At 42.9% G+C, this 24,273-nt stretch overlaps 1 protein-coding gene across 3 annotated transcripts in view; it reads left to right on the top strand.

Moving 5' to 3' along the window:
- The window catches only part of PNPLA4 (patatin like phospholipase domain containing 4), a 29,978-nt gene extending 16,662 nt beyond the window's left edge, over nt 1-13,316 (top strand). For all 3 annotated transcript variants that reach the window (XM_042974155.1, XM_007091002.2, XM_042974156.1), the window contains exons 5-7: nt 991-1,056; nt 12,156-12,308; nt 13,032-13,316. In XM_042974155.1, coding sequence (XP_042830089.1) covers nt 991-1,056; nt 12,156-12,308; nt 13,032-13,163 — 351 coding nt within the window. In that variant the 3' untranslated portion in view covers nt 13,164-13,316. The remainder of the gene's footprint in view (nt 1-990; nt 1,057-12,155; nt 12,309-13,031) is intronic.
- Nucleotides 13,317-24,273: the final 10,957 nt, after the last annotated feature.

Below are 24,273 nucleotides of genomic sequence, written 5' to 3'. Positions count from 1 at the left end.
TCTGTTGGAAGAAATGCTAATGTTCTAAATGGCGACCTTTTTCGCCTTTTTCAATAGAAGATAACGCGTACCTGCTGTCCCAAGCTGCTGCCGTCACATTATATATGCAGACCATGTTGCTAGCACATGAAATGTGTCGCTCCCGTTAGCAACATCGTGGGGACAAATTAGAATCCTCCCAAGCTGCAGGCTGGTCTCCTCTCTAATAACCAGAGGGTTTGCTCCTCTGAAAAATAAGAGTGCAACCTTATTATTTTTTTCAAGTAAAGTCTACCCCCAACATGGGGCTTGAACTCAAGACCCGAAGATCGAGCCACACGCTCCACAGACTGAGCCAGCGAGGCGCCGTCCACAGTGCAACCTGAGAAATGATTTTTATAGCATATGACAGAGCATCGTGAATAATTTATCTGCAGCCTGTACGTGCTCACGAATGTAGACTTCCCTGGAAGTTAAATTTTCTAATGACCTGGTCGTCTACAATTAAAATAGCGATTTTACTCAGGTGAAGTCAGTTGAGTCACAGAACATGAAATCTCGCCTCTGTGTTCAGGGTCTTTTCAGACAGTAGAAGTGTTACCTTCTCCTTAACTGTGTCTGGTGTGCAGTTGAAATGTATAGAACTGGGGCGCCTGGGTGGCTCAGTCGGTTAAGCATCCAACTTTGGCTCAGGTCATGATCTCACCGTCCGTGAGTTTGAGCCCCGCGTCGGGCTCTGTGCTGACAGCTCAGAGCCCGGGGCCTGTTTCAGATTCTGTGTCTCCCTCTCTCTCTGACCCTCCCCTGTTCATGCTCTGTCTCTCTCTGTCTCAAAAATAAACAAACGTTAAAAAAAATTAAAAAAAAAAGAAATCTATAGAACTTAATCTTTTACAGTGAACATTGTTATTTTTGGAAAAACGTAACATGTTTTACTAATACATCAAGTGTGTTTTGTGTGTGAACACTTACACTTACACTTGCGGGCTGTTTCTCTGTTTCCTCCTCCAGGTTCTCCTGGCTAGCAGCTTCCTGCCCATTTACGCGGGCGTGAAACCAGTGGAGTACAACGGGCAGGTAACCTTCTTATCACTGATGAATCATCAGGATTCCCTGGATTAATACGTTTCCTTTCAAGGATCCAATTTTATCATTATGCTGGTGATTCCAAATCAGTTTATATGATTTTTTTTTTTTTGTAAATAATTTTGTTTTTAACAGAAAAGAAATCAAGTACGGGAGGCATGGCAGCAAGATCTTGACACTCAGAATGATGGGGATGCCCCTTTTTCCATCTGGTTATAAATGTTATCCCTTTTGTTAAAAGAAAAAAAAAAGACTAAAAGAATTTTTAAAACAGTAAACAGCCCCTTCAGGCACAGCTGAGCTGCCAGCTGGGAAAAGCCTCAGGGCTCTGCATGTGACCACCCCCCCCCCCCACCAGCACCCACTCCTTCCCCTTCCCCAACCCCCACAGGAGCGGCCAGGCAGCAAGCCCCTCCCCGGCCCTGCACTTCCCTGCAATCCAGGACTGCTCTCTTCGCCTGCCCAGCACCCCCCCCCCCCCCCCCCCCCCCCCCCCCCCCGCCCCTGCACTCCAGGCAGGAGGGAGGGAGAGAGAGAGGGAGGGAGGGAAAGGTGAGCTAATACCTGCCATCTGCTCTCAGGCGGGGCTGTGGGCCAGCTCCTCTCTGCCTTCTGCAGCCTCTGCAGTAAAGGTTCATTATCCTACCTACCCACCCTCTCTGGCTCCTGCATACAGGCACACCCTGTAGAACAGATACACTGTCTCTCTAACACATGCCAGAGAGCCGTATTTATAAGCAAATACACTAACTACTTAGCACACACCAGAGATAGGCATTTTAAAATCAAAGACAGTATCTATTTCAAACATACCACAGTTACACATTTTATCAAATAAATTATCTACTTAGCACATACCAGAGATAGGCATTTTAAAATCAAAGACAGTATCTATTTCACACATACCAGAGTTAGGCATTTTGTAATCAAATACAGTATCTACTTAGCACACACCAGAGATATGTATTTGTAATCAAATATAGTATCTATTTAACCCATACCAGAGCAATGCATTTTATCATCCAATACAGTATCTACTTAACACATACCAGAGATACATATTTACAATCAAATATAAGCATCTATTTAAAATATACTAGATATATATTTATAATCAAATAGAATATCTATTTAACACATACCAGAAATATGCATTTTATAATCAAATACACTATTTAACATCTACCAGAGATATGTATTTATAATCAAATACAGCATCTATTTAACACCTACTAGAGATAAATATTGTATAATGCAATATAGTATCTAACACATAGCCAAGATCAGGCACATATTCACAGATGAATAAATGCCATTTGTTTTATTTAGTATATATATACATCATATGCACTTACTCCTAAGTGAGTACATGAAAAATGTTTAATATCTGTCATTCATTCATTCACTCACTCAGGGACTTCGAGGGCCCTGTGCACAGTACCTCTACTCAAGGAATTGGTGATCTCACAACAAAGGCATCGATTTTTGTGATCTCGCAAGCCCTCCTGATTTTCTTGCTTTGAGCATTCTTGGTCTTTCCAGGCCTTTGCCGTGCTTCCTGTACACTTCTGGGCCCAAATTGGTCTGCCCCAGGACCGTTGTCTAAAGGGACACACGGGGAGAGAGAGGCACAGAGATGTTAAGTAACCGGAAAAGCCGTGTAGATGCAAAGTTGCAGAGCCTAAGAGGGACAGTTCAGTTCAGCTCTGTTTATTAGCCATAGGCATACAGTCCAAACAGAATGCTAAAACCCTTTTTGTGACTGTTTAGAAACTAAATATACACTGATCTTTTTTTTTTTTTTTTTAAGAGTAACATAAAATAATTTAAACATCAGTTCATGGAAAGCAGGGTTGGGTTTGTTTTTTTTCCCCTACTGTTGGTACTTTCTCTCAGACCTAACAGGTATTTAGTTCCCAAGGAGTGTGAGCTATGTTGCCATCTAAAACTTTGAGAGGTACTGTACTTTATTGTAATTACTTTAAGTTCAATAGCATTTTCCCTCCTATTATATGATAGGAGTAAAAGTTAATATTTATTTTTAGCTATAAATTTTTATTAAGGTGGTACCAAAATCAATGTTATCTTATAAACTAACTTTATAATGATCTGAAATGTAATGATTTTACTTCAAAGTATGATTGTGGAATATATAATAATGATAGAAGTGGCTAAACATAGAATATACAATAATGATAGAAATGGGCAAAAAAACTCTAAGGTGTCTTAGAGATGACATGTTATGAAAGGGGGGTTGGGGAGTCAAGAGTCCCCAGAATTGCCAATGTGATCAATAATTAAGAGGTAGCAATTGAGCAGGGAGGATGTAGATGTAGAATGTGCTAGAAAGGAGGTGGGAATTTCAGAAAGGGAGGGTGGAAGCAAGGTTACAAGAGCTGGGGCGCCTGGTGGCTCAGGCAGTTAAGTGCCGGACTCTTGGTTTCGGCTCAGCTCACGATCTCACACTTCGTGAGTTTGAGCCCTGCATCAGGCTCTGTGCTGACTGTGCAGGGCCTGCTTGGCATTTTCCCTCTCTATCTCTCTCTGTCTCTCTCTCCCAAAATAAAATAAATTAAAAAAAAAAAAAGTTACAACAGAGCTGAGCCCCAGAAGCCAAGGATGCTCTAACGCTATGCTAAACAGTTTCCTGTACAAATACTAGTAAACGTATTATGAATGACGTGCAGGTGATAGAGGCTTCTAGCTTTCTTCCACCGTGAACTTTCCTCTCCTTCCTTATGACAGAATCAGAGTGGTTGGCTGGACATTTCCAGACTTCCATTGTAGCTAGGTGAGGCTCCCATTTAAGTGCTGGCTGGTGAGCTATAAGCTGGATTACTGTGAGACTTACAGGAAGGGAGCTTGTATACCTTTCTTTACTTCCTGCTGCCCAGAGCCTAGCTGTGATGACTGGAACTGCAGCAGCCGTTCTGCATCATGAGGTCACCAATCCCACCATGGAGATGGCCGCAGAGTGAGCTGGAAAGACGTGCCCTGAACGACTTGGGGAGGCCACCCTTACCAGTCCACTCTCCATTTTCCTTGTAGTGGAAAAAGCAGTACAACTCATGCTGTTATCGTTTTCTATTGGCTGCAACAGAACCCCCTCACCTGTCACGGGATGACTGCGCTGTATTTTGCAGACGAGGAGAAAGGGAGGTTCAGAGATGTGCATTTGACTTCACAGAGGCCACCTAGCTAGTGAGTGGGCACCTTTCCCAGGATGATCTCCAACGTTTGTGTCTCTGCCGTGTCTCCTGCCCCAGTCTGTCTAGTTTGTTGCCCATTACCCGTGTCTCTGCAAAGTAGACATGTGACACTTAATTTTAAGGTCTCCTGAAAGCATCAGGTTTCCGTTGTGCTTTACTGCTGTCCACAAAGAGGGGGTCCTGAGCACACGGTGAGTGACAGAACCCTCGGAGACCTTGTGCACATATGCACACACTTACCAACATTCTGGCCTCCTTCCGTGCTCATCACAGATGCTCTTTCAGCCTGAGAGCCTCCCACAGTTTCTGTAGGATTTGTAGGCCAGCTTGCTTGCTGGAATCTTTCCATTTTCAGCCAAACACAAACTTTGATTTAAATGCAGCATTTGCCAGTGGGTGTGAGCTTTTCCTATGACTTAAATTACAGAAAAAATTCCATCATGCTGAAAACACGTCTCCTGTTCTAGGTTTTAGTGTTTTTGTGGAAGTCAGGTCTTGATTGGTTGGCGGGATTTGGTTGTTTTTCTGAAGTGACTGAGGTGACAGCAGCAGCAGGGGACAGAGCAGTGCCCTGTGGTGGTGTGGCCTGGTGAATATACCGTGTGGCCCACTTGTGCGTTCTCGCTCTCTCTCTCTCTCAAAAATAAGCCTTAAAAAAAATTTAAAAAAAAATAAGTTTCATACTTTCGTAAGGCAGATTAACTTAATAGACAGTATAATTCCTTCCTAACCTGTCTAGTAGTTATTTGACGTAGTCTGATGTCTATTTCCTTTTCCTAATTTTTTTTATTTTTTTAATGTTTATTTTTTTTTCAGCACAGAGAAAGAGAGCATGAGAGGAGGAGAGACAGAGAGAGAGGGAGACACAGAATCCGAAGCAGACTCCAGGCTCTGAGCTATCGGCACAGAGCCCGACACGGGGGTTCAAGCTCACGAACCTTGAGATCGTGACCTGAGCCCAAGTCGGACTCTTAACTGGATGAGCCACCCAGGAGCCCCTTCCCTAACTTTTTTAAAGTTCTTGTAGGTTTCCTGCTTCCTCTTCTAAGACCATTTTTAGTACCCTGTTTATGGTAGATAGTCATTAGCCACTGAATAAATGAATGAAGAACAGAAACAAATTGAAGGTCAGACTTGTATTTCTTACTCATGAATCTTCTGTCAGCATATATGGCCTCTGAATGTGCATCCTCAGAAAACGCCACGTTTTCACAATTCTTGACATCAATTTGGAACAAGCATGAGCATTTTCAAGAGGAGGTCTTAACTAACAAGTTGTCTTATTTGGTTTTTTAAGTGATAGCGTTAGCATTGGCAATGGTCTAATTGCCATTAATCGCTATGAAGACTAATAGGTCATAATAACAGAAGAAGATCATCTCTAGGACTGATGGTATGCACATCACAAGACAAGCTGTAGGGTGTTTTTTTTTTTTCTTTTTTCTTGCCTGAATTAGAATTCAGGCAATATTTTCACTATGTATTATCTAGAGAAAATTTAACATTGAATTATTCTACTCTACTGAGCATTTTGTATGGGATATGGATTATTAATTCTTTCATTACGGACATATTTGTGGGAAAGACCATCGTGGAATACTGTTACTACGTATTTGTATATAACTATTACCATAATTCTCCCACGTCTATTTCTTCGTGACTTAGACATTTCACACAGATAGGTGGTGCAGTCACCAACATAGTCAACAGCAAGTGGTAACTGGCCTGGCGACCGGCCAGATTAGGCTTGACGGGAATCTGGATATCAAGTCAGTTATTCCGACGGAGAAGGTCTTAGTTTTCAGCAACATCCTAAAAGTTTTTGCACTGTCGGTTTGAACAAACATGTTAGTGTTCCAGGGAATATTTTTGAGGTAACATTTATACTGTCACTAGCTAAACACCTCTAGCATTTTCTGAAAATTAAGTATCTAAAGTCATCATTTTTGAATCAAAAATCAGAAATTCAAAAGTTAAGACAACAATGTACCAATAATCTTTAGTAGAAGTACTTTAGGGTTTTTAACCTCTTCTTAAATTTTTTGTTTTAAGTTGTCTTCCTGTGATTAAGAAAGGATCATAGATCTCTTCCCCCCTCCTGCATTTCTTTATCTCTAATGGGAGGGTCTGACCTACATTTTGGGGAGTAGGTATTTCCTTGTCTTTCTGTCTCTCCCTCCCCTCTATTTTGAGAATCAAGAACCAAAAGTGTTCAGGGGCACCTGGCTGGCTTAGTTGGTTAAGCATCCGGCTTCGGCTCAGGTCATGATCTCATGGTTTGTGCGTCCAAGCCCCGCATCAGGCTCTGTGCTGACGGCTCAGACCCTGGAGCCTGATTCAGATTCTTTATCTGCCATGCCTCTCTCTCTCTCTCTCAAATAAGTAAAATAATACATTAAAAAAAACACAAAACCCAAGAATGTTCTGTGGGACATCACTATCTGTCCTCTATATCATAAAAGAAAATAAGGCATGTGTGCCATAATTCCTTCCCCCGTCCCCATCTCCTGTACCCTGCAGAAATCAATTCTTTTTTTAATTTTTTTTGGATGTTTTTATTTATTTTTGAGACAGAGAGAAAGCACGAACTGGGGAAGAGCAGAGAGAGAGAGGGAGAAAGGAATGGAAGCAGCCTCCGTGCTGACAGCAGAGAGTCTGGGGTGGGGCTCGAACCCCCCAGTGGTGAGATCATGACCTGAGCGGAAGTCGCACACTCAGCCAACTGAGCCCCCCAGGCGCCCCTGCAGAAAACAATTCTGATCCTCCCTGCCTCCCTCAGACACCGCCGCTTTACGGTGTGTGTGAAGGAAGAAGGGAGGTGAGAAGGCCAGCTGCACCCCTTCTGCCCGCGTACCCCGCGGCAGTGCCTGGGAAACACGTTCTGTAAAGCGTTGAGTAGTGAGCGCCCTGGCGTGTGGGGCGTGCAGTGTCTGTTGACCAGCTACTCAGCTTTGCTGTTTTAGTGGAAAAGCAGCACAGCAGTGTCTCCGAGGAAGGGCATGGCTGTCTGCCAATAAAACTTTATTTGCAAAAGCAGCCGCAGTTTGCCAGCCTGTAACTTAGAGTGGCCCTGCAAGCCTCAGTTTCTGCTTCTGTCAAGTGAGGAATCTGACTACACCAGCATGACCTTCCTATGCAACAGCATTTAAACTAAGTAATAGGGGAGACGTTCTATCAACCATTAAGCCCTGCGCTCTGGTACTTAAAATAATTATAGACATCAGCGTTTCATTGCTTGTTCTGACAAAGTGGTTTGTATTCACTTGCTTTTTTAAAATTTATTTTGAGAGAGAGAGAGAGAGAGCAGGGGAGGGTCAGAGAGACAGGGACAGAAAGAATCCCAAACAGGCTCCGTGCTGTCAGCATGGAGCCCGAGCAGGGACTGAACTCACCAACTGTGAGATCATGACCTGAGCCAAAATCAAGAGTGGGCTGCCGAACCGACAGAGGCACCCCTGTACTCACCTGCTTTTCGAGCCAGATATACCTGAAGACGATTCAGCCGTGCCTGGAGACCCTCTCCCGGATGGACATAGCACAGTGCCCACCACACATCCAGGCACACGCTGTGGACATCACCTGCTTACGTTTTTCCCCTTTAGTTACTTCACAAGAAGTGTTCAAATTCCTAAACCCCGGGCGTGTCCTTCCTAGGTTCCCAGGGCACCTCAGCGAGTACCCCAAACTTTGACAAGACCCGACACATGGATGATGGTGACCGTCACCAAAGTCCCTTTGTAAGTGATACCAAACCATCATGGGAAGAACAGTACAGGGGTCTTTTTTTGTTTGTTTTATTATTTTTTGTTTTTTCTGTGAAAGATTCTGGAATCATAGAAGCCCACGGCAGTCGTTTGCACCTTACAGAATGCTGGCCGCGAGGTGGGCAGCACGGAACACTTGCAGGAATCGGTAGCAAAGAGCCAAAGAATTCATGGACAGCAGTACTTACGATGCAGGCGTTTCAACTAGACCACACTGGATACAAAACATTTCCACTTTTAATTTGGGGCCGAGGAATGTTTACCGCTGTTAGTTACTAGCGATTTGGCTGGAATCAGTGTGCCTGAAAGAATGTGCGGTTTTGCTCTGGAAAACAGTGAGGAGGTTCCTCAAAAAATTAAAAATAGACCTACCCTATGACCCAGCAACAGCACTGCTAGGAATTTACTCAAGGGATACAGGAGTACTGATGCATAGGGGCACTTGTACCCCAATGTTTATAGCAGCACTCTCAACAATAGCCAAATTACGGAAAGAGCCTAAATGTCCATCAACTGATGAATGGATAAAGAAATTGTGGTTTATATACACAATGGAATACTACGTGGCAATGAGAAAGAATGAAATATGGCCTTTTGTAGCAACGTGGATGGAACTGGAGAGTGTGATGCTAAGTGAAATAAGCCATACAGAGAAAGACAGATACCATATGGTTTCACTCTTATGTGGATCCTGAGAAACGTAACAGAAACCCATGGGGGAGGGGAAGGAAAAAAAAAAAAGAGGTTAGAGTGTGAGAGAGCCAAAGCATAAGAGACTCTTAAAAACAGAACAAACTGAGGGCTGATGGGGGGGTGGGGGAGGGGACGGTGGGTGATGGGTATTGAGGAGGGGATCTTTTGGGATGAGCACTAGGTGTTGGGTGGAAACCAATTCGACAATAAATTTCATATATTAAAAAAAGAAAGAGAAAGAATGAAAAGAAAAGAAAGAAGAAAGAAACAAACAAAGAAAAAGAAAGAAAGAAAGGAAGAAAGAAAAAGAAAGGAAGGAAGGAAGAGAAAGAAAGAAGAAAGAAAGAAAGAAGAAAGAAAAGAAAGAAAAAGAAAGAAAGAAGAAAGAAAGAGCGAGCGTTTTTGGGGGAATGGTCTAGATCCATTCCCTAGAGCACACATCAGCAGCCAGAGGTGCTGCGTCCAGAGTGCCCGAGCTGGCAGGGTCACGGTGAGAGAGGTGCTGGTCTGCTGCACGTTCAGTCAAGTCATTAGATAAGCTGTACGTTTCCTATAGTCCTTTATGCAATCAGAATAAGCTAACAAGAGTGAAGCAAATTTGGACAAAGACTTTTCAGTTCCCGGAAACAGCACTCATTAACCCTGTGATACATTAGAACACTTGGCAGTGGGATGAGCCAAATTGCCCTCTTTTCCTTAAATTGAGTGAAGTCACATGAGCTCTCAAGTCCCATGACACAAGGTACATAGTATCGATATCCCTTGATGAAAACTAAGCACAGTTCTACGTCATTGGTCAAATATCCTATTGAGACTATGAAAGATAATTTGGGGAGGTGTTTTTTTTTTCCTGTGGTTGTTAACATATTATAGAAATTGGTATCCATGCCCAAAGCAAAAGAAGAAAAATAAGACAAACAAAAGCAAACTCTGAGACAATAAGGCAGAGAACCGCATATTTTGGGGCCTTCTCACTGCAAATCTCCCTTTTAAAAATTCTTCCTGTGTGGCTCAGCCACTTAAGCCTCCAACTTCAGTTCAGGCCCTGATCTCATGGTTTATAAGTTCGAGCCCCACATCGGGCTCACTGCTGTGAGCACAGAGCCGGCTTCACATCCTCTGTCTCCCTCTCTTTCTGTCCCAGCCCCGCTCCTGCACACACGCTCTCTCTCTCCCTGTCTCAAAAATAAACATTAAAAAAAAACCTGTTTATACAAGCATATATATACGCACACAATACACACAAACACATACGAGTATGGGAGTTAAACACAGACAACCACATATGAATGTGTGTCTATATAATGTAATTACATGGTAAGGCATGTGACATTCTTTTAAAAATAATGATATGCAAATCGTGCAGATCGGTTTTCTTTTCATCTTGATCTGCTTCTGTTTTCTGCAACAGCAAAATGCAGTCCCCTCCACTTTTCAACACAGGGTCCACTCGTCACTTACTTGTATGCCTTTTGGGGGAGCTGCTGCTGGCCAAAGCCATTGCAAACGGTGCAGTGCTGATCAGTCACCACCTTTAAAAATAAAAACAAGTAAAAAACATTTAAAAAAAAGACACCTTAGAACAAAATGAGTGTGTGTTTTAACCAAGTTCAGGACGTTGTCTACCAGCCCTTTCTCCCTCCCTCCTGTGCCTCTACGCTGAGCAGCACAGATATGGTTTCCCTACATGACATTCTCAATGTTCAGGGGAAACTCAGCCTGCAGAATTCTGCGGTGAGGATTCTTCTCTGGGGGCTTGTCAACCATTACCAGACTTTTTTTTTTTTTTTTGCGCCTATCAACTGAAAGCTATTTCCAATCACAGATATAACTTGGAGATTTTGCACTTCAGCTGTGTGTGTGTGCACACACACACACGTTTATTTATTGTTACAGCAGATTATGTCCTCACGTTGGAACAACGGTGGCCTGACACTCTGTGGCTCTGAAATGGACAGCATAATGAGGCACCTGCGTGGCTCAGCTCGTTGAGCACCTGACTTCGGTTCAGGTCATGATCTCACGGTCCCTGAGTTCGAGCCCCGCGTCGGACTCTGTGCTCACGGCTCGGAGCCTGGAGCCTGCTTCGGATTCTGTGTCTCCCTCTCTCTCTGCCCCTCCCCTGCTCGTTCTCTGTCTCTTTCACCACACAGTTGTGCAGAAGCCTCTAAAGCTTCTCTTACCTGCTCTGTCCATCCCTCTCCATTAGGCACGGGTCTGAAAGAAAACAAAGAAACCTCTTGTGAGTAATGTCTGGTTTTTTTTTGTTTTTTTTTTTTTTTTAATGTGGTGCTTCTCATTCTTTCTGGCTTTAAAACCACATGTCTTGGGACGCCTGGGTGGCTCCTTCAGTGAAGCGTCCGACTCCTGATTTCAGCTCAGGGCGTGATCTCACGTTTTGTGAGTTCTAGCCACACATTGGGCTCTGTGCTGACTCTGCGAGGCCTGCTTGGGATTCTCTCTCTCTCTCTCTCTCTCTCTGTCCGTCCCCTGCTCATGCTCGCTGTCTCTCTCTCAAAATAAATATATAAACAAACAAACTGAAAAAAAAAACTGAAAAAAAAATAAATAAAAACTCACATCTTAAACTCAAGGTGCCACTTTGGAAATAGAAGGATTTCTGGTTGTTCTGGTTAAAGTTTGCTACAGGAAATGCCAATGTCTAGTTCTTATAACAAAAATGGAACGTCCCATTTGCTGGTTGGTTATTCAGGATCAACTGTAAACTTGGCTTTCCACTCTGATTAAATAGTGAGCCCCAGTCTTATTACATGTCTTCCCATGCATCCACCGGCATCATAAAAATTTAGGTATGTCATATTTAAAATAATCTACTAGGGGCACCTGGGTGGCTCAGTCGGTTAGGTGTCTCCCTCTCTCTCTGACCCTCCCCATCTTGCACTCTGTGTCTCTCTCAAAAGTAAACATTTAAAAAAAAATAATCTGAAAGCTTTAATTTTTTTTTAACTTTTAATTTATTTATTTTTGAGAGAGAGACAGAGGGAGCAGGGGAAGGGCAGAGAGATAGGGACAGAGAGAGAATCCCAAGCAGGCTCCGCACTGTCAGCGCAGAGCCTGATATGGGGCTTGAACTCACGAACCGTGAGATCATGACCAGAGCTGAAACCACGAACCAGATCCTTAACTGACTGAGCCATTCAGGTGTCCCTCTTCTGAAAGTTTTTAAACAATTGGAGAGGTTTCCTGATTTCTGTCAGCTTCTCATTCTATGGGTAAATGATCTGTGTAGAAAGATTTAAAAAATCACCCATCGGATTAGTCCCCATAAACAGCAATTTAAGAGCATAGAAGAGCCTTTGATGATATTACAAGGAAGGAGTCCTGTTGAAAAATCTGTGTTTATCTGCTCTACGTGGGACGTGTCTCATGGACGTGTGCTGACACGGGCTGTTTCTTTCCACAGAAGTGGGTGGATGGAGGCCTCACCAACAGCCTTCCCATCCTCCCTGTCGGCCGGACGGTGACCATCTCACCCTTCAGTGGACGACTGGACATCTCCCCGCAGGACAAAGGGCAGTTGAATGTGTACGTTAATATCGCCAAACAGGACATGATGGTGAGTGATGTGTTCAGTGATATTTGAAGTCACCTGCCTAAGAACTTCCACACGCTTCCAAAATGTTGGAAGCTCATTGATAATGTTACGTACAAAGTGCATGTTCTCAGTAATACGGTTTTTTACTAGTTTCCAATACATGTTATGCATACGGATGTGAGTATGCAGACCTGTCACCATTTACTGTCCGTTTGTGAAAAGTTCTTCTCTCTTCATTTCTTCAGGTCAGTAAACTAGTGGGAGAATTTCAGGGCAAGTTTAAATTAGATCGTTTATTGGTTTAAAACCATGGTGATAATTAAGTGTCGCAAAGTATTGGAGAAAAACTCGACTGAAGAACTTACATATTGACTTCCTTAACCTCGTCTAATCGTTCTCACCCCGAGGTGATATTACACTTAGGAGACAGTGGCGATGCCTGGACACGTTTGCTTCTCACATCTGCTAGGCACTCCTGGCATCCAGGGGGTAGAGGTGAGGACTGGTGCCCAACATCCTGTGATGGGCAGACAGCCCCCACAACGCACAAGTATGTGTCCCCACACGTCACTAGCATCAAGACCGAGAGACCCTCATCTAGCCTGTGGGTGAAGTTAACCTTTCAAGTTGGATTTTTCTCCTACAGACTTTTTAAGCCCCTAATTGTACCTGTGATAAGAAATCTCAGGTTACATGTCCCTGTACTGCAATGTCTCATAGCTTCAATTTGTCTTTCTGTTCTAGCTGTCTGTGGCTAACTTGGTGAGGCTGAACCAAGCCCTTTTCCCACCAAGCAAGAGGAAAATGGAATCTCTGTATCAACATGGCTTTGGTGACGCCATTAAGTTTTTACTTAAAGAAAATTGGTTTGAATAGAAAGCTTCAAAGTTTATAATGCAAAACAGATCTCACGCCTTTTTTTTTTTCTCATTTTTATCCACATGGCTTTTGATGGATGTTTCTAATTAAATCCCTTTTTTAAAAAGCCTATCATGGGGCGCCTGGGTGGCTTGGTCGGTTAAGCGTCCGACTTCGGCTCAGGTCATGATCTGATCGAACCCCGCGTCGGGCTCTGTGCTAACAGCTCAGAGCCTGGAGCCTGTTTCAGATTCTGTGTCTCCCTCTCTCTCTGCTCCTCCCCTGTTCATGCTCTGTCTCTCTCTGTCTCAAAGATAAATAAACGTTAAAAAAAAAAATTAAAAAAAAAAAGCCTATCAGGATTCTTGATTACTAGTTTTCGTGTCCTTTGAAAGATTTAGAAGGGTCAGCAATTTGGATAAACCATGGAATGTCGAAACAGGACCACCACCAATGCTGTCTTCCCACACAGAATGTGGCTGCGTGTTTTTGCGGTGAAACACGCGGGCGTTTCTGTGACATGCCAGTGTCACCAGGGCTGGAGGAGCAAAGGTTTGCTTCTCACGGGTGGACGTGATTGTGCCTGGTAGAGGGTGGATGGGACACAGTAGCCCAGAAGCCCAGCAGATTTGGACACTAGGTAGGGTTTCCTCGTTCTTCAGTAGAGGATTATTCCATCCCCACCTTCCTCCTTTTAAACCCCAGCTCCCCAGCTAACGTGATGATCAGCCTGTCTTGATGCTTCTCGGTTATGAACCCGGAGCTGCCATTAATAATTCTCTGTCTCCTTATCTCTGCATCTCTCAATCTCCTTCTGCCTACATACTGATGTCTCGCTCTCTTGCCCCCTCTGTTCCTGCAAGGCCATACCTCACTGGATGTTTAGCCATCAATGGACTGGATGTATCTACTCTACAAACGTAGATAATATACTACTAAATATGAAGCACCAGTTCAAGCACGTAGCCTAGTAAATAAGAAATAAATCCAAAGTAATCATTCATTTATTATTTCAAGTCATGTTCTACTGATTCTAGGCCTTCTATTGTTTGAGTGGCTACCCTATCACATTGAAGACTTGTCTGTGGGTTTACACTAATTCATGGACACTGTGTGCAATCTTAAATCTGTTTTTATGGGGCTCTGCGAAGCATAAACTCTTAATTACCAAGAGGCAGTTAGAAACAAACCAGCTTCAGTGCATGTTTTAGCTGTTACGCATTTCTTTTACCACTTTAACCCTTTCTTAAAATCAGTTTTATGGCTCTTAAAAGCCCCAGATACACAATTTTTAGCACATAGCACCAACTATTGCTTCTTTTCTTATGACTTAGGCAGAGACCCGCTACAGAACAGGGATACTCCTTGGAGTACGTGTCTCTTGTTACTTTAGTGAGTTAGGCAGAGACCCGCTACAGAATAGCAATACTCCTTGGAGTACGTGTCTCTTGTTACTTTAGTCTTAGGAGTTAGGCAGAGACCCGCTACAGAACAGCGATACTCCTTGGAGTACGTGTCTCTTGTTACTTTAGAAAACAAGTAGTTGTGTCTTAGTCTGTTGTTTTATAAGTGACCTGACGATTTTCAGTTCAATGTCACATCTGTTCATTCACCAGATTTTCCCCTTTTTCATTTTACATGAACATCCCATTCATATGGTATTTCAGTAAATTCTTTCGGATGCCTCCCGGAAGCAAAGACAGATCTTAGCATGTTAGACTTCTAAGCTATCATCCATACCACTTAGGTCTTGGAGCATGTTGGTGGACAGTACTTTCCTTGAGGAACACAGTGAGATCCCGGACAGATGGGTGTGCAGACCAGTAGCCGTCCACCAGGAGGGAAATGTGGAGGCGGGACACTGTGGAATGTAATTTGTGCATGCTGGGGTGCCACACAGGGCCCCCGTGTGAAGCTGGTCACAAAGCAGGCTCTGTCGTGCCCAGAATGTGCCCTCACGCATCTCTGATGATTGGAAACCAGGCGCTCCCAGCAGGCTCTGCAACAGGATCAACATCAGTATTGGGAAGGGCTGCAGCACTGGTGTGTGGAAAGTCTGAGGAGACTCTCAGAGCCAGATCCTGATATGTTTGCAGGGTAATTACTGTGATCGTCGCCCTGATAAGCCCCTGGTTCCCTGTTGGGGCCAGATTCCTTGTGCCTTTGAATCTGTCATTTAAAATTTCATTAGTCTTTCTGTTCTCTTCAGTAACACTCTTTCCTTTGTAACTATGGGAACCCGCTGTTTCCATTGACAATTAGAGAAACCAGATTTGGGTTTGAAGTTAAATAATACTCTAAAGGAGAAAGCAGCGTATTAAAAAAAAAGAAAACTCTGTTACATTCTGGTGTCACAATATTGGGTGTATTGTGTGCATACCAGAAGCTTGTAAAAACACAGCCGTACGGCTCTGGGCATTGAATGATGAGTTTCAACAGACAAGGGCACTTAAAAGTGGCACATTTCAGTTATTCTGCTCTTAAGGTTCTTCTGATGATTAAAACAGGTACATGTATAATTATTTTCCCTTTTTATATTTCTACATATTAATCATAGAAAGTTTTTGGATCTAGTCCATTAATTTTACAGTTGAGGAACCAATAATTAAGGAAGCTCAGGGTTTTCAGGGTTTTTTTTTTTTTTTGCCTAAGTCATTGCTACACTATAGCAAAATAAATTCGGAATTTGAAGTAATTACCCACATAAAGCAGGAAGAAAAGCAATCTGTGCAGATCAGAAAAACTGGACAAATTTTTAAACAACAATAATAATTGCTAATGATTAGTAGTAATTACTGATAACTACAAGTAATTATTATTAATTACTATTATTTACAGATTGACAGTTATTATTTGCAGATTGGGCTGAACTCACCACGTAATCACTCAGCTTTGCACTTAACCTCGCCTCTGCTGACACAGGTGAAATATCTCCTTGCTCAGGGCTGATACATATATTTATGTATTCCTCTGAGGATAATGTCTCCTGCACTTGACTGACTTAAAGAGGGGCAAAGATAGAATTCAGTCTTTCCGACACCACTCCTCACAGTAATAGCATATCCGTCTTAATCTGGAAATAGGGTACAGTTACTTGGTCAAAACCTGACGCTTCAGCATACATAGGCACGCAGACACGCGTAGGCCTGACATACGGCAGGTCATGGCACGTACATCCCAACTGAGCACAGGTGACGCATTTAGTTACTGAATTTTTCCATTTACTTACTGTGAACTTTTCACGTACCTACCCTGTTTATAGATATTCTTTAGGGCGCTATAGTCAAATTCACTTTTGTGGGCAGACCAAGTAAAGGGCACATCGGTGTACCATCCACTTATGAAAAGCCACATCGTTCCAGATAGTCCAGAAGCATAGCTCTCTCCTAACCACGTCCCATCAGGTTTGCCGTATGATTTTACAGCGGTGGGCCAGCTCATGGCTGCAGGTGGATCCCTGGCTCGTAGGCTATGGTCCATAGGCTCAAATGGTTCATGGATTTAGAACTGTGCCCAATCCCATCCTGGAAGGTGCAGGTCAAATGAGAGGCTCTAGCAGTGTGAAAGGGCCAGGATGCTTGAGAGGGGCGCACAGTCAGTGCCTTTCCTTTTGTCACAACACAAGACATATTGGTATGCACTGCTAGCCAAGGTCACGCCTCCACCATCACCCCCACCCAACCCGTCACTCGCCTGGGCTCAGAGTAAGTGCTGGTGGGCAGGCTGACGGTGGCACCGCTTCAAACCCAGTAGCTGCTTCAGGAAAGGAGAAAATTTGGCAAAGGAGTGATCGACCCCTGGGCTTGCTCAGATGGGCGATACTTTGGCAATGGGCACACTTCCTGGTGCCCCCCCCAAACTTCCTACTGGCAAGGCTGTGGAGCTGGGAGGGGAAGCTGTACCGACCAGCCCGAAGGAGAAGTATCTAACGGTGCTATCAACCCCAAGGGAGTCCTCACCGTCAGTCCCTCCAAAGGGGTGGGGATCTCTTCCAGTTTGCTATTTCCTATGGCTCCTTCCACTGGCTGAACACGATCATGGCAGTTTTATCATCCACACCAAGGTGTCTTAGGCCCTTTGGGATGCTATAACAAAACACCGGAGGCTGGGTGCTCATAGACTACAGGACTTTACTTCTTACACTCATGGAAGCTACAAGCCAAGATCAAGACGCTGGCACATTCAGTGTCTTCCGGGAACGTGCTTCCTGGTTCGCACACGGCCGTCTTCTCCCTGTGTCCTCCCAAGGCAGACGGGGTGAGGGAGCTCTCTGGGGTCTCTTTTATGACTGCCCTTCAGTCTGGACCGTTTGTGTCAGTCTTTCTTTGACTTCGTGGCACGGGGAGTGTCAGTGGGAGTGTGGAAGGTTACAGGTCTGTTTCTATATTACTTTCCTCAGGCTGCTGTAGCCAATATCACAAACTGGGTCGTTGCAAACAGCAGGAACTTACCCGTTCACAGTTCAGGAGGCCAGAAGTCCAAAAACCAAGGTGTAGGCCATGTTGGTTGTTCCTGGAGGCTCTGAAGACAAATATGCTCCCTTCCTCTCTCCCACTTTCTGGTGGCTGATGGCCAGTCTTCGGCATTTCTGGCCTTTGGTCTCATCCCTTCACCATCTTGTCTTCACATGGGCTTCTTCCCTGTGCAAGTGTCTGTGTCCTCAATTTTCCTTATAAGGATGCCAGTCTTTGGACTTAGGGACCACCCTAAATACAGGATGAGGCCGTCTTCACATTCTTTTATTTTTTTTTAAGATTTTATTTTTAAGTAACCTCTACACCCAACATAGGGCTCGAACTCAGAACCCTGAGATCAAAAGTTGCATGCTGTACCAGCTGAGCCAGCCAGGTGCCCCTCATTTTGAAACTATTAGTGAATTATATCTGCAAAGACCTACTTACAAATAAGGTCACATTCTGAGGTTCTAGATGGACAGGACTTTGGGAAGTCACTATTCCACTCACTACAGTTACTTTATAGGATTTTCCTGAGTTTCATTGTATCTGATATTTCCTTCTGATTGGCAGGGACATCACAGATGTAATGCTGCCTTTTTTTTCTTTTATTAAATATAATTTATTGGTTTCCATACAACACCCAGTGCTCATCCCAACAAGTGCCCTCCTCAATACCCATCACCCACTTTCCCCTCTCCCCCACCCCACATCAACCCTCAGTTTGTTCTCAGTATTTAAGAGTCTCTTATGGTTTGCCTCCTTCCCTCTCTGTATCTTTTTTCCCCCTTCCCCTCCCCCATGGTCTTTTGTTAAGTTTCTCAGGATCCACCTATGAGTGAAAACATATGGTATCTGTCTTTCTCTGCCTGACTTATTTCACCTAGCATAATACCCTCCAGTTCCATCCACATTGCTGCAAATGCCCAATCATGAAACCTACAGATATCACAATGATTCTAAACCCATATCTTTCAATAATAACACTGAATGTAAATGGACTAAATGCTCCCACCGAAAGACATAGGGTATCAGAATGGATAAAAAAACAAGACCCATCTATTTGCTGTCTACAAGAGACTCATTTTAGACCTAAGGACACCTTCAGATTGAAAGTGAGGGGATGGAGAACTATCTCTCATGCTGGAGTATCAAGCTGGAGTAGCCATACAAATATCAGACAAACTAGACTTTAAAGCCTGCAACAAGAGATGAAGAAGAGCATTATATAATAATTACAGGGTCTATCCATCAGGAAGAGCTAACAATTATAAATGTCTATGCACTGAATATGGGAGCCCGCAAATACACAAAACAATCACAAACATGACCAACCTTATTGATAAGAATGTGGTAATTGCAGGCGACCTTAATACCCAACTTACAGCAATGGATAGATCATCTGGACACAGGATCAATAAACAAGGGCTCTGAATGATACATTGGAACAGATGGACTTGACAGATATATTTAGAACTCTGCATCCCAAAGCAACAGAATATAGTTTCTTCTCGAGTGCACATGGAACATTCTCCAAGATAGATCACATACTGGGTCACAAAACAGCCCTTCATAAGTATAAAAGAATTGAGATGATACCATGCACACTTTCAGACCACAATGCTATGAAGCTTGAAATCAACCACAGGAAAAAGTCTGGAAAACCTCCAAAAGCATGGAGGTTAAAGAACATCCTACTAAAGAATGAATGAGTCAACCAGGCAATTGGAGAACAAATGTAAAAACATATGGAAACATTCATCATCAGGGAAATACAAATCAAAACCACAATGAGATACCACCTTGCACCTGTCAGAATGGCTCACATTAACAACTCAGGCGATAACAGGTGTTGGCGAGGATGCGGAGAAAGAGGATCTCTTTTGCATTGTAGGTGGCAATGCAAGCTGGTGCAGCCACTCTGGAAAACAGTATGGTGGTTTCTAAAAAAACTAAAAATAGAATGACCCTACAACCCAGAAATTGCACTACTAGGCATTTATCCAAGGGATACAGGTGTGCTGTTTTGAAGGGACACAGGCACCCCCATGTTTATAGCAGCACTATCAACAATAGCCAAAGTATGGAAAGAGCCCAAATGTCCATCGATGGATGAAATGGATAAAGAAATGGTGCATATATATATATATATACACACACACACACACACACACACACACGCATGCAATGGAGTATTACTCGTCAATGAAAAAGAATGAAATCTTGCCATTTGCAACTATGTGTATGGAACAGGAGGTGTTTTGCTAAGTGAAATTAATCAGTCAGAGAAAGACAAAAATCATACGACTTCACTCATATGAGGACTTTAAGAGACAAAACAGATGAACATAAGGGAAGGGAAACAAAAATAATATAAAAACAGGGAGGGGGACAAAACAAAAGAGACTCATAAATATGGAGAACTGAGGGTTGCTGGAGGGGTTGTGGGAGGGGGGATGGGCTAAATGGGTAAGGGGCATTAAGGAATCTACTCCTGAAGTCATTGCTTCACTATATACTAATTTGGATGTAAATTAAAAAAAATAAAGTTAAATTCTAAATATATATATATATATATATATATATATATATATATACATTTATATATATATACACACAAATGAAAATGAAAATACAACAATCCAAACACTTTGGGATGCAGCAAAGTTGGTGCTAAGAGGAAAATACATTGCAATCCATGTCTATCTCAAGAAACAAGAAAAATCCCAAATACAAAATCTAATAGCACACCTGAAGGAACTAGATGCCTTTTTCTAATTGCATTCTATCAGCTGGTACACGACTTAATCTTGGTTAAACTAACGTCTTTCAGGTTTTTTCCACTATAAGTTTACTCTGTTCCTCTTTATGATTAATACAGATCTGTATGGAAGCATTTTCAGAATCATATAAATAGCTGGTTCTTCGTCAAGTTTTCAATTTGTTTATCTCAATGTGGACTCGTGGTTTTCTATTCGATTCAATGGATTAAAATCTACTATCAGGATTTATTGTGATGACCACATTGGCCTTAGTTTGGTCAGTGGGAATCTATTTTGGCTGACACACCTGTCCTTTGGACAGTTCCTTATAATTTTTTGAACCATTCTTTGCTTTCTAGAACAAGATTCTCCAGGCTTATCTTCTACTTTCTTTTACCCAGCTCTCGAATCAGCCATTTCTGCAAGTGTGTTTTAATTCCTTATGGTGGAAAACGGTATTTATATTTATGGTGGAAAAAAGAGCAAAGCCATATTCCTTTGTAAGTTACGTCTCGCACTGTGCTTATGACCTAACACGCCATAAATCCTCAACAGTTGAGTAATAAATGACTTGAGTCCTCAAAGAACAATATAATCAAGTAAAAAATATTACAAGAAGTAGTCATGAAAACATTGACAGTGTTAGAGGCACCTGGGTGGCTCAGTCATTTGAGCGTCCGACTCTTGATTTTGGCTCGGGTCATGATCCCAGGGTCGTGGGATTGAGCCCCACGTCAGGCTCTGTGTTGAGCATGGAACCTACTTGGGATTCCCCCTTCTCTTCCTCTGCCCCTCTCCCCCTCTCCCCCCTCCCCCTCTCACACACACTTTCTTCCAAGAAAAAAAATTAACAGTAATATATGAAAATAGTACTTTTATACCAGAATTTAAAAAGTAGAACAGTGCATTCATAATAGCAAACAGATGCATAACATCTAAAAACTGCAAATGGTGTACCTGGGTACCTGGGTGGCAGCGTCCGACTTCGGCTCATGTCATGATTTCATGGTTCATGAGTTCAAGCCCCACATTGAGCTCTGTGCTGAGGGCTCTAAGCCTGGAGCCTGCTTTGGATTCTGTGTGTGTCTCTCTCTCTGCCCCTCCCATACTCGTGCTCTGTAGCTCTCTCTCTCTCTCTCTCAAAAGTAAATAAACATTAAAATTTTTTTCTTAAATAAAAAAAACAAAACCTGTGCAAGAACATGAAAACTCTACAGATTTACCTACTTATGTGATAATGAGATGAATGTTTCAGAATGGGAAGAATGTATCTACTCCCTACATAGTAAGGCACAAATTTTGCAAATTTAATTCACACTGTCAGTGTTTATGTTTTCAAAACATGACAAAAGGAATGTAAAATTCAACTGGCAGAAGGGTTGCTCAATGTGAGCCAACAAATGTTAAGTGATTTTGTCACCTTCACTTTCTTTTTTTTAAATTTTTTAAAATGTTTATTAATTTTTGAGACAGAGCATGAATGGGAGAGGGGCAGAGAGAGAGGGAGACACAGAATCCGAAGCAGGCTCCAGGCGCCGAGCTGTCAGCACAGAGCCCGACGCGGGGCTCGAACTCACGGACTGTGAGATCATGACCTGAGCTGAAGTCGGGACGCTTAACTGACGGAGCCACCCAGGCGCCCCTGTCACCTTCACTTTCTTAATTCCTTCAGAGAATTTTTTCTTAATGCCTTTTGTCGATTTTTCCAAGGAGGCGTTAGAGATGATTGGAAGCCAAATGGAGGTCACTTTTAGGCCAGTTGATTGTCAAAAACTGTTGTTGCATGTGAAGGAAAACCAACTGAAAGTACCTTAAGCCAAAGAGGAATACAAGAAGGATGATGGCCACATTTTATGGCAATGGCTGGTACCTTGGCTGGACAGTCCAGAGTATATCTAGCACACCTGCATGCAGCTACTCAAGTCACCAGATATCATCTATCTTTAGAATAGATTCTCTCCAGATGGCGAGTAAGATGGCTGCTCTCTGAGCAAAATTTATTTTTTTTTTTACCATATAAGTGGTTACAGGGCATAGGGAGGGATGATGATGATGATGCTTATTACTATTATTTTCTTAATAGGCCTAACAGAAAGTCCAAGAGAAAATTCTGACAGGGTGTGATTGGGTCATGTGCTATCTCTGATCTCCTGTGGGGTTGCATATTCTGACAGCTCAGGCATGGAGCCCAAATGAGAGACACACTGACATATTTTTAGTACTGGCTTTTTATAAAATTGATGTTTGCCCGGTAATGTTATTGAAAGCCCGGATGTACAGTTTAATCGCATGAGTAGTGAGTGCACTGTGTTGAGTTGAGCAGAGAAGGCCAGTAAGATAGGAATGGAAAAGCCATTGAATGTGACCCCCTAGGACTATCGATCGGTGAGAGCCAATTTCATGGAGGGATGGGCTCATGAGATAAATATTGAGTTGGAAAGTTAAAACAGTTGAAACGAGGAAGACAAGATTTAGTCTTTAGTTTTCAAGTACCACCCTGCAAAAACATTAGTAAGTCCTTGAGTGATGATCCCTTACATCCCTGGATTTCAAATTGCATTCCTTAAGCCAGTACTGGGGAATCACTTAAGAGCTTCGTAGAAATGCAGAAGTTCAGGCTTCATCCTCAGCCTTCCGAATCGAACCCGCATTTTAACTACATGACCAAGTGATTCACTGAGTTTTGAGAAATAGTGGTCAGATGCTGGTTCCCACAGCCATGTGAAGAAGAAATTCTTCCAGGAGGGCAGTAATGGCCCAAGGCACAGACAAGATGGCCGTATTTCATAGACACATTGGTCCCCAAGTTATTTGGTTTTCAAGGGATAGAGAGAAGAAGGTAAATGTGAAAGTTAAATGGCTGAATGGCAGAGAGCACAAAAAGCATCCGTGTATGTAGCACATTTCCAGGGAAAGGTGGTGGAGGCCAGATCAAAAGCCCCAGTGTAAGATTGAGAAGGAACCCTTTCTGAAACGCCAGGTCTTCGAAAGAGATGTTAGCTATGACCATCCTTTTTGAGGGATAGAGAAAAGTGAACGGGGTGTTGGCTTTCCTCGCAGAACAAAAGGCAGTGCATTTAAGTTTAGAACAACTTATGCGGAAAATGTGGGTCTGCCAGGCCAGCTGGCATCGTTTCTTCTACTGTTTGTGAAATCAAGGGCTTCTGTGGCTTTCTACCACAATCAAATAGCCGACACGGGGAAAGGAGACTAAGGACTGTGGTGGTAGGAAAATGGCAACAAGAAAGTGGGATTTATGCAGTGAAGGATCCTAGGGTGGTAACAAAAAAGCACTCTCATGTCAGAGTCCCCCCTGGATTTGAGCGAGTAGGATAATGGATCGGAAGAAATGTGCTAGAGTCTGGGCTCTCCCAAACATGGAAATACCAAAGGTGTGAGGCATTTTCTTTGTGATGCGAAATCCCATAAAACCTTCTGTACTTAGGACCATAGTATTGGTGAGCAAGTTTCTAAACTCATTAGAGAAAACGACTTTACCTTTGACATTAATAGAAAATGAATATCCAGATTCCATTACCACTTGAGGAAAGAGTCTATTAGTAAGTGATGGGGTGTTCTGCAGTAACTTATTTTAATGGTTAGTAATGATAATATTTGTCTTTCTACTTCCAATGGTAAAATGACTTGAGCAGTTTACTTAATAATTTAAAGTTTAAGACTTGGCAAAATCGTTTATATGTTACATTTTTACTGTACTCCAATTTTGCAAAAATCTGTTTTCAAGTTCTGTTAAATTCATTCTCATGTTTACAAGGAGCCAATGCCAAATGTTTCCTAGTAAATTCACTCTTCGGCTACCCTACTATGACAAAAGTTTTGTTCCTTCTCTTTTATGCTTAACTATCACACCTCCCCTGTTCTTTTCAAAGTCCACCTGTAACCTCGTCTTCC

Source organism: Panthera tigris, chromosome X, assembly GCF_018350195.1.
Source record: "Panthera tigris isolate Pti1 chromosome X, P.tigris_Pti1_mat1.1, whole genome shotgun sequence".
NCBI lineage: Eukaryota > Metazoa > Chordata > Mammalia > Carnivora > Felidae > Panthera > Panthera tigris.
This window is presented reverse-complemented; position numbering and strand designations above follow the sequence as displayed.